The sequence below is a fragment of the Lathamus discolor genome, chromosome 9 (genome assembly GCF_037157495.1).
Source record: "Lathamus discolor isolate bLatDis1 chromosome 9, bLatDis1.hap1, whole genome shotgun sequence".
In the NCBI taxonomy this organism is placed as follows: Eukaryota; Metazoa; Chordata; class Aves; order Psittaciformes; family Psittacidae; genus Lathamus; species Lathamus discolor.
The window spans coordinates 14,386,428-14,401,736 of NC_088892.1; the positions used below are offsets into that span (position 1 = coordinate 14,386,428).

General features: G+C 42.4%; 1 protein-coding gene across 4 annotated transcripts in view; it reads left to right on the top strand.

Annotated features, from left to right (window-relative positions):
- The window catches only part of GRIA3 (glutamate ionotropic receptor AMPA type subunit 3), a 154,104-nt gene that overhangs the window by 111,901 nt on the left and 26,894 nt on the right, over positions 1-15,309 (top strand). For all 4 annotated transcript variants that reach the window (XM_065689172.1, XM_065689171.1, XM_065689175.1 and 1 more), the window contains one exon: positions 6,711-6,909. In XM_065689172.1, coding sequence (XP_065545244.1) covers positions 6,711-6,909 — 199 coding nt within the window. The remainder of the gene's footprint in view (positions 1-6,710; positions 6,910-15,309) is intronic.

Sequence of the window (15,309 nt, forward strand, 5' to 3'; positions counted from 1 at the left end):
TGTATGTGTATCGTTATTTCAGTCCTGTCTAATCTGTTGTCCCTGTGTTCGTAGTCAATATGGTCTAATAAGCATTGCCAGTTTCCATAAAGGTTTCTCTTATTCATGAAGACAGTCTTTCTGAATAAGACTGTAATAAAAATGTTTGATACTATTCCAGTTGAACAGAGAGCACTGGTAGTAACTTGTAGAATTATATTTATGTTTTTAAAGAAACACTTTGAAAACCATTCTTAATTGAACAATGCAAAGTACAAATGGGTTTGAATAATATATATAGTATTACTTAATTTCCACTAGAAAAATACTTTGGTGATGTGCTTGTGATAAGCTGTAAAATTATCTGGGTTCTTAGTGATGAAGCACTACTTATATTTTGTATGACAATATTTTAATAACCAGTTTACAGCTATTTTATTTACTAAAAATACTTGCTTAGAATAAACAGGATGCAATTTTTTCCTTTCTCAAGGTTGCTAATTAAAGCAAGAGAGATAGATCTTTTCTAACTAAGCACTTAGATTCGAAATACACCTTGTCAGTCTTTATATTTGTGTACCTTTTTCAATACCTGAATCATTGACGTTACCAGTTTTTCCTTGTCCATATAGTGACAGGGATCTTGAATAGCCTCACTGAAGCAATTGACAAAACTTCTATGAAGTTTAATGGAAAGGATCATGATTCTACCTGTTATAATGTAATAATGATCCTTTAAGTCCACAGTCACTGCACATTCAAATCTCCGAATGCTAGCAGCAAAATCCAGGACTTCTAGAGATACCAGCATTGGTATTTGACGCAAGTCATGCATATGTTTTAAAAGCCTTGATAGCAGCAATTAGATTCATACCTATTGACAGATGAATATTTATCCTACGTAAAACACACACATTTCTGCCTGGGTATAACCATGCAGTTACCAGTGTCTAGGTGTGCTGCCAGTTACCAGTGTCTAGGTGTGCTGCCCCACAGCTGTTTGCCTTCTCCTCCTGTCTATACACCGTGCTTCTGCTTTATACCTGAATTCTGTGGTGAAACTTTGCCTCTCTGCTTGCTCTTAAAGGTGATAAGTAGTGTTAACATTTAAATTGCTGTTGACCATGTGTGTGCCCAATACAAAGGACCGGGAAATAAGCACTGGGACATCACATGGAAAGCTGCAGGCATTGCTCTGTTTCCACTAGGTCTGTTTATTGACAGTTAAATAGAAGTCCATAGGATTTTTGTTACGCTCTCATGTGACTCTTTGACATGTCCAGCCATTTACCTTATATAACAAGTGGAACATACTTCAGTACTACCACAATAAGTGCCTTGGAAATACCTACTAAAAAAGAGAGGCAGCAATAAACCTATTTATTTTATCTGTCCATCAGAAGTTATTAGCTCAGTAGTAGTATATGGCCCTCATTTGAAGACATTGTCCAGTTAGTTATCTTTCATGATAACAGATTCCAGGCAGTTACATGCATTGTTACTGAAAAAAAAGAGAAAATTAATACCTCTAAACACTGTTCTTTTGACCAATATGTTGATTTAAGTTGATTAAATGTCAAATTTATTTTCCATAGAAGGGACCATTCCCAAATATTTCATTCTTAATCTGTATCTTTGTAAGGTTACACCATTCACAGTACATTGACTTTATGAATGTTTCATACTATTTTATTGCCATTAAAAGGGGCTTCATTCTTCCATTGTGAGTTTTGTCTGAATAAATTTCTTATATGAGAGCGTACAGCACTTGTAGAGAGATGCCGACAAGCAGTCTGGAGAGATCACTTTTGTACTTGCTGATAAAGGCTCTTTCAGCTGCCTTTGTGTGGAACAGCTGTGACATCTAATGACTAGTTAGATCTATCCTTGGTGAGTATGCTGTGTGGATATTCCAGAGGAAATATCCCTGTACTCTCCTCTCTGTATTTAATAGGAGTCGTCTAAATGGAATCAGATAGCAGCCAAAGGATGGGGTTAGTGCATCCCTTGATGGAAGCAGCATTTGTTTCAGCAGTTTTGTTCTGCTATCAAAGGCTGCTGTGTTTTCTGCATAGTGAGCTAAAGCATTGAAAATTCACTTTTGATGGATCAAAAGTAGATTATTAAACTTGCTTTAATGAAAGATGTGTGCAGCAAATGGAATCAGGAGAAAACACAGTCAAATTTGTAACACTGTTCTGAGTGAAAGTATCTTTGAACTCTCTAAGAGAGAGTGTATTTTCATTTTGCTCTTTATTCATGTGGCACAAAGAGGCTAGATTAATTAATTGCTGATGGAAAAAGACAGGGGGTTCATTAAAAATTATCTCATGAGGTTGGTCATTTAGGAGGGTGTATTTCAAGATCCCTATTTTCACAGCAGAAGACTCAAGAGACTCCTATTAAAGGCCATGGGAATGACTTTGTGGGACTTTCAAAATAGCAATGAGGTAAAGAGGTATTTCTGAAACTCCCACTGCCAGTTCCTATGATAGAAGCATCTCAAGGCAGTGCTTTAGATGCTGTTGTTTCTTGTGTTTTGTCTCAGTAGCTGCCTGGCCCCATGAGGCCAGCAGGAGAGGCAGGGGCTGGCTGGGCATGGGGTGAAGGGACAGAGCTCGCAGCTTCTTAGGCACCAGGTGACTTGTGCTCAGAATATGGACAGGGTCTAGACAAGGAGGGTTTGCACCGAAGTTCTTCAAGGTTATTTATCAATATAGCAGCCATCTTGTATCGATCAGAAGAGTCCAATTACAAATTGAGTAGTGTAAGAAGCTTATTATTTAGGTGTACTATAGGAAATCAAGAATGGTTTACGGCCATGAGTAGAAGCAATATTCAAGCTATTTTGGTAAATAAATGAGGTTTTGTTTAAGTGTGTTTTTCTGCTGGAAAATGTATGTGAATTTGAATATTTATTTTGTTTTTCTGTTGTTACTAATTTGCTTTCATTTGACTCCATGCTTCCTTTTAAATTTCCTCTCAAGGTATGCACTCTTCCTGTTTACTTGCTTTTGAAAACTTTGTTTTGATAACTGAGCTGTAATTCTGTTATTCCATGTCTCTGTTACTCCTCTCATTTGTTAATATGCTAGTTCACTTTAAAATAATGTTGTGCAAAGTATCTGTTTATTGAGGTCATTTGAAAAATGACGTGTTGGGCTAAAGCATTAGTTGTTTGTTTCTAAATTACAGCACTGCACACTTGGACAGGTATGTCTTCATCAGAAGAAGTAGTGCTGTTATTAAAAGCTGGGATTGATTTTTCTATCATTATTATCTGAGTAATGGACGAACATTTCTGTGGTTCACGGCACAAACCGTACAAGTATTCTCTTATTACCAGCCCGGTGTTAATGTACTAACCCTTTTTCTCCTGCATCCCTCTACACCAGCCCCTGCAGTGGGTATAAGGAGTCTTCATATCAGCAGATGGCCTGGGGGGAAACTGGGGTCCTTTGGACAAGGAGGCTGCCAGGCCATGCTCGTCCATGTTCTTGTTCTTCTACCCTCTCTGTCTGTCTTTCCTTCAGTGTCAGCTTTGTGGTTTGTTTTGTTTTTCTTTTGCCCCATCCTGTGTACCACCAATTACAGCTATCAGCACAGACAGCTTCGTAGTAGCAGATGTTTAATTTTCCTTTTCATGCTCATTGGAAGACTCTGGTAGAAACAACTCTCTAGTGACATCCAGTTTTCTTTCAAGTGACCTCAACTCTCCTGAGAACAGCTCTGGTCCTCATCTAGCAAGACCACTCTCTTGCCTGTAGGACTCTCAGGCAAGTGCTGCCTTCATCCAGGGATCCAGCCATGCCCACCTCCCCCTGCCTCTCAGCTGTTCTCCATTTTCTGTTCTCTATCTATCTGACTTGATTCATGCAAGTTGCAAGATCTCTGGGGCAAGATGTTTTTACCTTCCTCTGTGTGTAATACGCTGTGTGAAGATGCAGCTCGACACAGACCTTTTATTGTTGCAGAGCGTGAGCTTCAGGTTTCAGTGGTTTAGAAGATGGTTGTCTTCTGCACATTTTTATCCCAGCAACCCATCTGTCCTGCTAACAGAAAGGACAGCCAGCAATGCAAATAAGACATTTCCTATGAGAAACTGCATGGAGAATGAACACACAATATTTTGTTCCCAGTAGTTACACTGAATTTATCTAAACACCCTGGCAAGTCTTCTTTTCATCTTCCTATTTCAAGACCTATTGTAAAGCAAGAGGGCCATGGGAACCTTGAAACCCCAGATAACGCTGGTCTTGCTATATGCAAGTGGATATTTCATCTGCTGTTTCTGCTAGCCAGACTTCTGCTCAGTCTGGCTCTGAAACTTTCCACCTCCCTGCAGGGAGGAGGAGGACTTCAACACTGGGTCTTCGATGAAAACGGAAAGTATGTAGTGAAGGAGTGAACAAAAGGGGGGTGAATTTCACCTGACATTACCATCTAAAAGCAATAGGCTGTGTTTTAGTTAGGCATCTCAGTTCTCTCCAAAGTCCTAAGACAGATGGGCATCTCGAGACTTACCCCACATTACAGCGAGATAAATCTCTTTTTATCCACCAGCTCCAAAGGGAGCCTTATACACAACGAGTTCAGAAGGCACTGCTTTGTAGCTGGCTAAGATTACATTAGCCTATGTAAGAGGCTGGTTCAGTGTTTAGGATATTGAGTTGTACAAAGTAGCTAAAGCTTACCCAAGCTGATAAGGGAGCTGCCCAGAAAGGCCTTTAACCATCTAACATCCCAAGAAATTCACTTGATACCTACAAAGAACATAGAGCAAGGTAGAGAGATTCCTTGACTCTCTGAATTATTCTGGATTTCTATTTCTGCAACTTAACCTTTGCAGCTACTCAGTAGCCTTCTGTTAGTGATCAGCACAGCAGCAGTGGAGCCAAGGCAGAAACTTGGAAGCCTTTTATACTCTTGGAAGTCCCCCAAGAAAGGCAGGGAAGCCTTCTCCACTCGTTGGTGATCTGGTGGATGTCTTCTTGCCCTTGGGAAGTGCACGCAGTCCAGAGTGATAGTGGTGTCTTTCAGAGTTCACACCTCAAAAACCATTGTTTCCTGATGGACACAGAGGTGATGCTTCACTCTTCAAGCTTCCCTGAGCTGTGCAGCCACTTGAACCACCTTGTGCATTGGCACAGACTTGATGCAGCGGTCCCTGGGTGTAACTGCTCTGGTGCTGTTATCCATAGAAACCAGCCTGCATCTGCCTGCTCAGTGGGAGCTGTTGCTTCCGTTTCTTGGGCAGAGGAGAATGAAGAACAGCAGCACTTCACCTCTTAGTTTGTTTCTCCACATTCCTCTCATCTATTCCAGATCTCTCTGTTTTTATTGTGTTGGCAATTTTTTTCCTTTGGTGTGTTCTTTAACATTAGATGGATTTGTTTTTTCATTTCTCCATTCATAATTTAATGGTATTTTTTCAATGGCCGAGGCAATCTCAGGCTCTGGCCAAGACCAGGCAGTTTCCCAGCTAACCCCCGATGTGGGAGACTCGCTTTTTTCCTATCTCCATCAGTTGGTAGGACAACTTGTACCCACTGTCTGGGGATGGCACTGAGGGGCTTGAAGGAAACAAGTGAACAGGTAAGAGTTTTCTTGCTTTCTATTTCTTCCCTACACACAAACCAAGGACTACAGCACACAGGCTCCACAGATTTAATGTACTGGGATTGATTCTTCCTGCGATGGTATCGGTAGATTTAAGGGAAAATAGGCAATGGCTTTGTCTTGGCTCCTGAAATGATCCCTGTCAACACGCTGTGTTTGCAGGATGAGCACTGTACATGGCAGTGAAATTCCACACCCAGCTGAGCACCATGGCACTGGCACGTTCCAGCCCTCAACAGATATTTTGAGCCTGATGTTCAGTTGCTGTAAAGCATCAAGAGCTCTTACTGACGGGATCTAGACCTCCTGACCACCAGGCATTTTGTAGTTACATGTTTACAAGTAGGCTTTTTTTTTAGTCCTTATAGTATCCTTTTAAAAAACAAAACCCACAACACAGTTAACCTTTTTCCTGCTTTTTTCTCTGTTTTTGTGGTGGTTATAAAGCAGGAACACGCTTGATTTGGAACAGTGCAACATGTACATTGTAGTTAAATTTAAAAAACAAAACCGTAAAACACAACAGCCTTTCTCCTCACTTCAGTATGCAGATTCCGTCTGTAGCTCATGCTAGGTTGTGATGAGAGAAGGATACTGGATCAGTTTTGGTTTGTTCCTTTGCATGTGTACTCACATTCCTTTTCGCAGTTTACATTTTGAGAGTTAGTTATGTAAAAGGTACATTTGTGTCCCCTGAGCTGGGCAGCCCCAAACGAGACATATCACAGCAGCCGGGTCCAGCCTTGGGGGAAGGCTGGACAAGCAGGGAAGACAAAAGTCTTCTGGCAAAAGACTTCTCCAGCAAAGGATCTATGGAAGTCGGGAGAGCTTGTTCCTCTCCACGCCTCCGATGGGGTTGGCTCAGATGAGTTATTTCTCGATTGACTTTGTTTTCACTGAAACACTGGAGAGAGTTTAACTGAGTAGGACTGGGTACACACCAAATCTGCTTTCCTGAGGAAGACTACAAAGAGCTAGCTCACAGTCCATCTGGTCACAGATACCTGGAGGATCTGAACAAAAGGGTCACGCATGTGAATTTCTCTTCAGTAAATGAAAAAATGATCACGGAATGTCTTCACAGCAATTTGATGATGTGTGTTTTTCCATAGATCTCTCTCAGGGCGAATTGTCGGAGGAGTCTGGTGGTTCTTCACTCTCATCATTATCTCTTCCTACACTGCTAATCTTGCTGCCTTCCTTACGGTGGAAAGGATGGTTTCTCCCATAGAGAGCGCAGAGGACCTGGCTAAACAAACCGAAATAGCATATGGCACTTTGGATTCAGGCTCAACCAAAGAGTTCTTTAGAGTAAGTCTGTTAAATCTCCATTAGAGTTTTTCTAAACTGTAAGTGCCTAATGTATGGGTTTCAGTCCTTTGTTTTTACCCAGCTGTGATAGCTGTTCTGGTAAAAGCTGCTTTGTGCAATCAGGATAGGCCTGGGTGCAGATTTTAAATATCAAAAGGTATTTATCAAAAATGGGTGGTTCTGCTCAACATGAAACATCTCAAGATGGGAAAACCTGACCTCTGCTATCATGGGAAGGGTTTTTTAAATACCGGTTTCATAAGCTCTGTCTGATGAGCAGTAATGCAGTCATTTTCACAATATTGAGCAAGGAAAACTCTTGCAGGAGTGATGCTCTTGACCTACTTGCTCTGTTTGCCCAGCTGGCAGCCATTACCACCATCCGCTGTCGATGCTCACTTGCCAGAATGAGAAGGGGGACAGGAGGCACGTGTTGCTGTTCATTTCTGTATGTGCATGGATTGCTGCAGTTGCTATTGCTCTGTCTTCACTGTCTGCCAGTGTACGGCAGGGGCCAGTGTCAGGGGTGAAACTTTTGTACCCCAGAACACTGGTATGTGTTCACCTTGGTTAAGGAAATGCTGGGTTTGCAATATTTGGGAGTAGGGGGGAGTACACACTTTTATTTAAGGTCATCCTTTCTTTCTTCACTTGCCAAGCCACAAGCTGAACTGCAGAGTGCTTGGAGAGGGTCATTAAAAACTCCAAATAGAACCTCAGACCACTTTTATCTAGCTAAAAATGCTGTGACCTGAAAAGCTCTTATTTCTTGCCTGTCTAAGGGCAAACTGAGATGCTCAGCACTTTCAGGGAGCTCTTGGTTCTCTCTCAGCAGTGCCAATCAGATGCCATTCAAACCAACATTTTTTTGTATAGAAAAGTGGTCAGTGCTGCAGGACTAATCATTGCCTGTCACAGATACTGCCCGGGTGCAAGTGTGAGGGCGGAGGGACACAAAAACCTTGCTGCTGTAGGCTGATGGGGTACTGAGGGCTCCTTGGATAAATACTGAGTGAGAGATCCTTGCATTTACTTAAAATTTCAGTACAGGAAATTCATACACACAGATACATGTGTGTATGAGTCTGATGTAAAGGTAGAAGTGAATCAAAGGTATTTTATAATGCTTTTGTACTCTGACTTCATGTAAAAACAGATACTCAGTAATTCTTAATTAACTGTGGTGGCTGGTGTGTTGCAAAGGCTCCTGTTTGTATTAAAATGCTGTCAGATAAACACTGACCTTGTAAGGGTGACAAGAGTGTGTAAAAATTTGCATTCCATTTAATTATCAGCCTGAGGCAGCGTTATTTGCACCACAAAAAAGAGTGGAGTAACCCTGTCAGAAGAGGTAGCACAGCTTGATTAGAAACACTGGTGCTGTATACAGTCACTGTACTGTTCTTAGGGGGTAAAAAATCTTACTTTGAATATCTTGTTACCGTTAATACAGAAAGAGGGATTGTGTGGGGGTGTATCTTCATCTCCTTAATGGTTTGACATAACAAGGAAATCCCTTCTCACCCAGAGATCAAAGGAATGAGTGTTTCATGTGAAAGGGTACAAAGTCTAGTAAATGCATGAATACTTTGTTGTGCTGTTAATAGTCTTGAGATGAGCTGTGCCTCTCTCTTGGTGCTGGAGAAAGCAGGGCTGTAAATGAGGAGGATCTGTCAGGAGCTGGCAGCTCCATCAGACAGGGAGAGGAGGCAGATGAGGAAGGAGGAGAGCGGAGCCCAGCAGTGGTGGAGCGGGACGTAATGCCTGCTCTGGGTGATGAGCCAAGTGGGAAGGAGAATGGGCCCTAAGTGGTGTTTCACTCTCCTCAGCATTCTCAAGACACACAGCATCATTTCAGTTGTATTAACTTTTGCAGAGTAATTAATTTGAATAGAGTGATGCAGCCATGAAACTCTTGTAATTAGAGTCTTCTTCAGTTGATTTGAGAAGGGCAAAAGCTTTGCCTTAGATTAAATGCGTATGTTCACATAAATACTTTGTTGTAAAGTCTTTATTAGCTCCTTAATAAGATGGTGATGACGACTGAAACTTGAAATAACTCTTGGAGGACACTTGGTTTCTGAGGCCCTGCTGCACAGACTATACCTGCTCTGTGGTTTGGGATACTTCTCTCCCTGTAAGCTCTTGTCTCACTGCTAGCGCATCAGTGGGAGTGATAGTGGTATGAGTCAAAGCCGTGAGTTCTCCTGCGTACAGTGTGATGCTTATTCTCTCTGTGAAGGGAATATCCTCTTCAACCCATTCCCCACCAGCATTTAACCAGTTTAAGTAACAGTTGGCTGAGTGGGTCAGGATCATCTCCCAGTGAGAAAGGAAGCTTCTAACTGAGGGGATGGCTGCCTGAGCAAGTTCATGCAATCTTTACTTCTACCAGTTGCCCATGCCACTGGCTGTGGCATGTGAGAGTAGCTAAATCTTCCCAAGAGATGCGAGAGCAGGAGGTCAGCACATGTGTAGAGGCTTTGTAGCTGGGCCATGACTTCACACAGGAGGCTCAGGGCAGCCTCTCCAAGATCCCATAAAGAACCTTGTATGGGTATATCTCTTCCTAGAGCTGTTAAGCTAAAATGTTTCTCAAAGATATTAGTCAGATAGTGATCTTAATGGCTGCTGTTGGTCAGGGAAAGGCACTAGACTGACAACAGCAAAGAATAATTGCCCTCTGAGCATCATAGAGGGAATACACGTAAATGAGCTCCAAATACCCACCATCTTGTCTGTGTGTGCTACAGGGAGCTCCTTGAGAGCCTTCAGTCCATGGCTCCTTTCTGCCAACCCCGTTTCCAACCAGGATCGCTTCTGAAGGTTTCTTTTACGGCGTGGATACCTACCTGCTAGGAACTGGACCAATACCAGCACCTCATTTCAGATGAACAGATGGTGATGACTTTCAGCCACTTCAGACCTGGGCAGACTCCAGCTAGTGACCTGTATTATACTCTTGGATGTTTCCCTAAACATCACAGTGTCTCCCAGATAGAGGCTATCCCAGCTACATGGATAACCTAGATACACCATTGCGGTTTCAAGTGTGCACGATGTCCGCTGTCAGTGTGACGTTGTTCTCACAACTAGAGAGCCTATTCTTTATAGCAGTTTCACAACAGGCATTATTCACACTTCTCACTTGTTGGTGTCTCTCTGCATCAGGGCATTTATCTAATGCATATCTAAGAACCATATGAGCCTTCCTCTATTTTCATGGTACTTGCTTGTTTCTGCTCAGAAACATTTTACATTTTTTACTAATGAGCTTATAAAGGCATTTAAATGGCAATCAATACATTACATCAGTTCCCTTCTGGCTTACAAAGGGCACTCATCCATATTGAAAAGGAAAAGAAAGAACCTCTTCTTAGATATTTATTAGCATATAGTCTCAGATTAAGGACTCCAAAATACCTTTCTCTTTCTTGAAAACTGGCCGAGGGCTGCTTCAAATTTCATCAATTTCAAATCACTAAGCTACTACTTTTGAGGGTGTAGCTGTTAGAATTAACATCTTCTAATACATTCAATTAAAGCTTCAGCATATCTGAGTAGCTCATCAGATCAATATAACACCATTTAATCCAAATTCAGCACTAAGCCTAATAGCACAGTCTAATACATTTTACACCTCCAATATGTATATATTCAAAAGGCATGACCTTTACAACCAGTTAGTAATTCTTACGTAAACTTGGCTGTATTTAAAACTTAGTAGAAGCAGAACATGTTTCGAGGCGCATAGAAATATAAATTGCTCTTGAATTTATGATGGTCTCTTTCAGTTGATAGCAGGTATCTGTGTTAAGAGGCTTCTGTAAAGTAACTTTCAAAGTGTGTGTTTGATCATTGACAAACACAGCTGACCTGCTAGTACACTCTACTGAAAACCTGATATTTCAGAAGGCGTCCTCAAAATTGGTCTGATGTGACAAGGCTTTCGGGGTTGAAATATTGAGGCAGGTAACGTAGCAAGATTTTGCATTAGGTCCTTCTCTCTTTTGTGAGAAATTGAAGGCGACTCCTATCACACCATTACCAATATAGCTAATCACTGGTAGCTAAAACTAAGGAAAAAGGAGGCCTCAGAGGACTGGTCTTATTGTATTGTACAACTTTGTATTTTTGTTAGCAATAGTTTCAAGGATATCGCTGACAAAATGACTCTGCGATCCTGCGGCTCCCACGTGCCTCAGATGAAAGGACTTGCTGCTCTGAAGTCAGCTCCTATTTTTTTCTCCTGGAAATGGCATTAATTGCCAGGCTAGTTAAAAGTTTCAGTAGAAAGGCCAAAGATCCTTTGGACGTGATGGTTCCTGCTCTTACAGTTGATTACTCCTGCTTGGCACTGTTGTTCGTAAGTATTGGACAGAGAGTTTGACACTGACATTGCTTCTGCTGTTGATACAGGCTTTAGGCTCAGTGCCTGGAGGTGTTAAACAGGCTGACAGCCTTCAAGCACAGCTTAGATATTATTTTTAGGATTTTTTTGCACCATGGTATGAAATTCACAGCTAAGGCTAAAGTCTTAGGACACATGGGAGTTAGAGCTAACTTGAGGACACCAAGGGGTCTGCACATGCTTTCCTTGTGCCTTCTGTGTGAAAGCTTCACTTCTTGTAACACTTGGATAGCCTACCCAAACACTTCCATAATATTTTGCCCTTAATGAATGTTTTGTGAGAAGGCGATACTGTTCTTTTATGCCTTTGTGGACACATTCAGCACTTGAAATTCCTCTTCGTCAGTTTTCTCAAAAAGTGGTTCTTTCCAAGCCAGGTTCAAATGTGAGGACTTTCTGGACTTTGTATATACATAAAACATGATCTAAAACTGCAATTTGTAGGATGCAGGAAGTCATGCTAGGGACAGTCTGTAAGATGTCCTCCTTTTTCTATCTTCTTGGTTTCATCAAGTCTGGATAGCTCAGCAAGAGCAGATAGAAAAGCATGAGATGCCCTGGCAATAGGCTTTGCTTTTCTGTCTGCAGCTCTGGTTGCCTGTGCTGAGGAAGGGTGCTCTGGTGTGAAAATGGGTACCAGGAAAAGCATCTAAATATGGTAAGGGGACTGCTGAGTTACCTCTTGGAAGGATCTTTAAGTAGAGCTTGTTTAGCTGGTAAAAGTAAAGCCAATATAGAAAACAATTTGTTCAAAAGAATAGAAAAAAACACCAGACAGGAGAGTACCCAAGCAGAAAATCAACATTTACCTGACAAAAGCAGTGAAAGAGCAAATGAACATATTGACCCCAAATTCCTCAGAAATTAAAACATATAGCTTAAGGATTTTGAACCGCTCTCCACAAAAAACACTTGGGGTAACTAAAACCTTCCCTCCTGCTCATGCAGTGCTCTGTAATGGGCTGTGTCAGCTGGGGCTGGAGCAGCACCAGTGACCCTACTGAGTCCCTCCTGGCTCCAAGGGTAGAGTGCTGCTGGATCCCACCCAGCAGGCAGCGGGCAGGGAGGACACTCTGTTATGGCCCCTCTTCCGTGGAAAGGGCACGATGTGGCAGGGCAGTCAGAGCCACTGGGGACAGAGGAGACATAATGACTGTAATGCGTTCTGAAGCGCTAGCATGTTACACCCAGTTGTAAGAGAAAGAGCTCATTGCTTTCCTCTGATGATAGGGTTGGGTGAAGACAAGAGGTAAGGGAAAGAAATTCTACCAGCAAGTGGTCTCAGGAAGGAAAAGCCCTGAATTATGAACCAATAGCTGCCGTGCGATTTTTATGCATTCTGTGCAATCAAATGATATTGAGATCATCATTAGAGCCTATTAAAAACACCACAGTGAATTCCGTGCGTGCAGCGTGAAGGGTTTCATCTGTAGCTAAACTCTTTGATTTTTAATTTCAAAATTTATTTTGCTAGTGAAGATGAAGGACTTGTTTCTAGCACAGCATTCATACAAACGCTTTGCTTTTGCCTTTGGATAAAACTGTGATTAGCATTTTGAAGCTTTCTGTGTTCTTGGCGTCGAGCAAAACAACACAGTCATCAAAACAAATGCCTGACAAAAATATTGAAGTGTGGTTGAATTTAGGGACTTTAAAGATCAGAACATCACAGAAAAATGATAGCTTCAAATACGAGCTGTATAGATCTTTGATAGACAATGTGGCAGCAATTAATAAGAAAAAGTGCTGGGGTTTTAACTGTTTTTCAACACAGGAAGTGTGAAAAATGTTGTCTCTCCCTTCCCTGTTTGATATTGGTGGGGGTGTGCACACATATGAAAAGGTGGATGTACACGTGCAGAGAGATCACAGCCTCTCCATTGCACGAATAGTAAATGGTCTACTTGGGGGGGTTCTTTCTTTTAATCTGTTGAATTGCCTTTCTGTCACATGGCTAAAGACAGCAGGAAATCAAATGTGACATAATGACAAAAGAAATACTTTCCCATGAAGTGATCTAATGTCGTTAAGCCTATAGATTGAAGAGGAATATATATCCTTACAGGAACTAAAATTAACAGCTCATCCCTCATCCACTCCTTGGAAAGGAAGCGCTGGGTGGTACTGGAGTTTAGGTGACTGAACCATTTTACTAATTTCAGCAGGCAGCTAGGATTTAACAAAGCTTTCAGTTAACAATAACAAATAGTTGAATAAATCTCTCCTTTGTTTTCAATAACAGATGGCATTTGTCTATCAGCTCTGCTTGTGTTTGTGGCTTAGGCTTTCCAGCTCACCGATGTCTTGATGCTGCTCCTAAGCTGATCTCTGTAAGAACAGGGTTTCTGGCTGTGCTGCTGAGATGACCAGTTTCGATGGATCAGGCACTGTGTGTGAATGCAGCCCACGGCAGAGCCTTGCACAGCAGCCAGCAGTGGGTTAACCCTGTAACTGTGTCTGCACCACAGAGGCAAGCAGAGAGCGCCTCGGGGCAAAATCACTTGCTGTTTGAATGCTCTACTTTTTGGAGAGCAGCTCTGTGATAATGATAATGACATTGCTCAAGACAGCCAGGACCATGGGTTTTCAAGTCTCTCCTGCTTTACATAATGCTGCTCTGTAACATGAATACATCCTTACTATGGATTCATTTAAAATACATGGGTGCTGATAAATTACTCACAGCACTGCTACTGTTTCTTTTGCATAATTAGAAAATATGTGAAGGTTTAGAAACTCTGATGATGCGAATGTGAAACATCCCCTCTTGCAGTCCACTGGGACTTCTCCATCATTGCCTGTATATTGGCCTGTTCTGTCTGGAGCTACAGACTCATTAGACCTGACAGTGTTCAGATCATGTGCTGGAAATGCCGTTCTCTGTTAATTTATTACGGGCCAAATCCAGAGCAGGGCTGGTGTGCTGCTCAGCTGTGCAGACAGGACTACTGTGCTAAGTATGTCACTGCTGGGGAGATACCCCTTAGCCTGGAGGCTGACGTAATCGCTCCCTCCAGCCAGCTTGGGTGCATGCTGCCTCCTGCTCCCAGGGCAGACAGACACATGTCACAGCCCAGCCATGCAGATCCCTGTCCTACCCATCCCCTGCTGTCTCCCCATGCAGCCATGCAGTGCGCTTCCTCGGTTAGGGCTCTGGCTCTGGCCATGGATCACAGGGGATTTACAAAGGCAGCTTGTCTCTTGGTGAAGACTTCCATTTTAATTTCCTGATCAGTATTGCAACAAGGAGGAATGAATGGCAGCAGTAAAGTGAGGGAGTGAATATAAGCATAGTCTGAAGTTCAGTGTTGTGGACAAAAGAGCATTTTAAAATCTTGATGTACATTGTGCTATTCAGACTGTGACTGACATGGCAGTGAAGTCCAGTTACAGTCAGAGTGACCACTTGCTTGTCTGAGTTAGTATGAGTCCAGCTCACTCCAGAAAAGATGACTGTTAAAGCAGCTACAGCATATTACCTGCCTGCTGCCAAAGCTCATGTTTTCAAAATGACCATGGTGCACAGGAAGTGAGTCTCAAAAGAAAACTCCTTCAATATTGTGTTATTTTCATAGGATAAAGTTCCTTTTGTAATCAGGCCAGTGTGTATGTCAGGTGTGGAAATACTGTAGTGTTGCTGAAGCCTGGAGGGGCTCTTTGCAGGCTGCTTTCCAGCTGCACTTTGTGCATAGCTGTCCTTGGCCCTCCTTCCCCATCACTGCCTCCTCCATAAGCTCCTACTGGACTCCTATCCCTGCTCTGGTCAGGCAAGAAACACTGCCTGTGAGTTCAGAGGGCTGCCTTCAAAAGACAGCAAGTGTCCCCACAGCCCCCATATAGGAGTTGTCTGAATCTTGATAGGGAACACAGGGGATCTTAGGGCAAAGCGGGCAGCCCAGGGTTCATGAGTCTGATCCTTCAGCTCTTCTGATCTTCAGTTTTCCAACTGCCCCAATTGGGAAAGTGCCATTTCCAGAGTAGAAGTTATG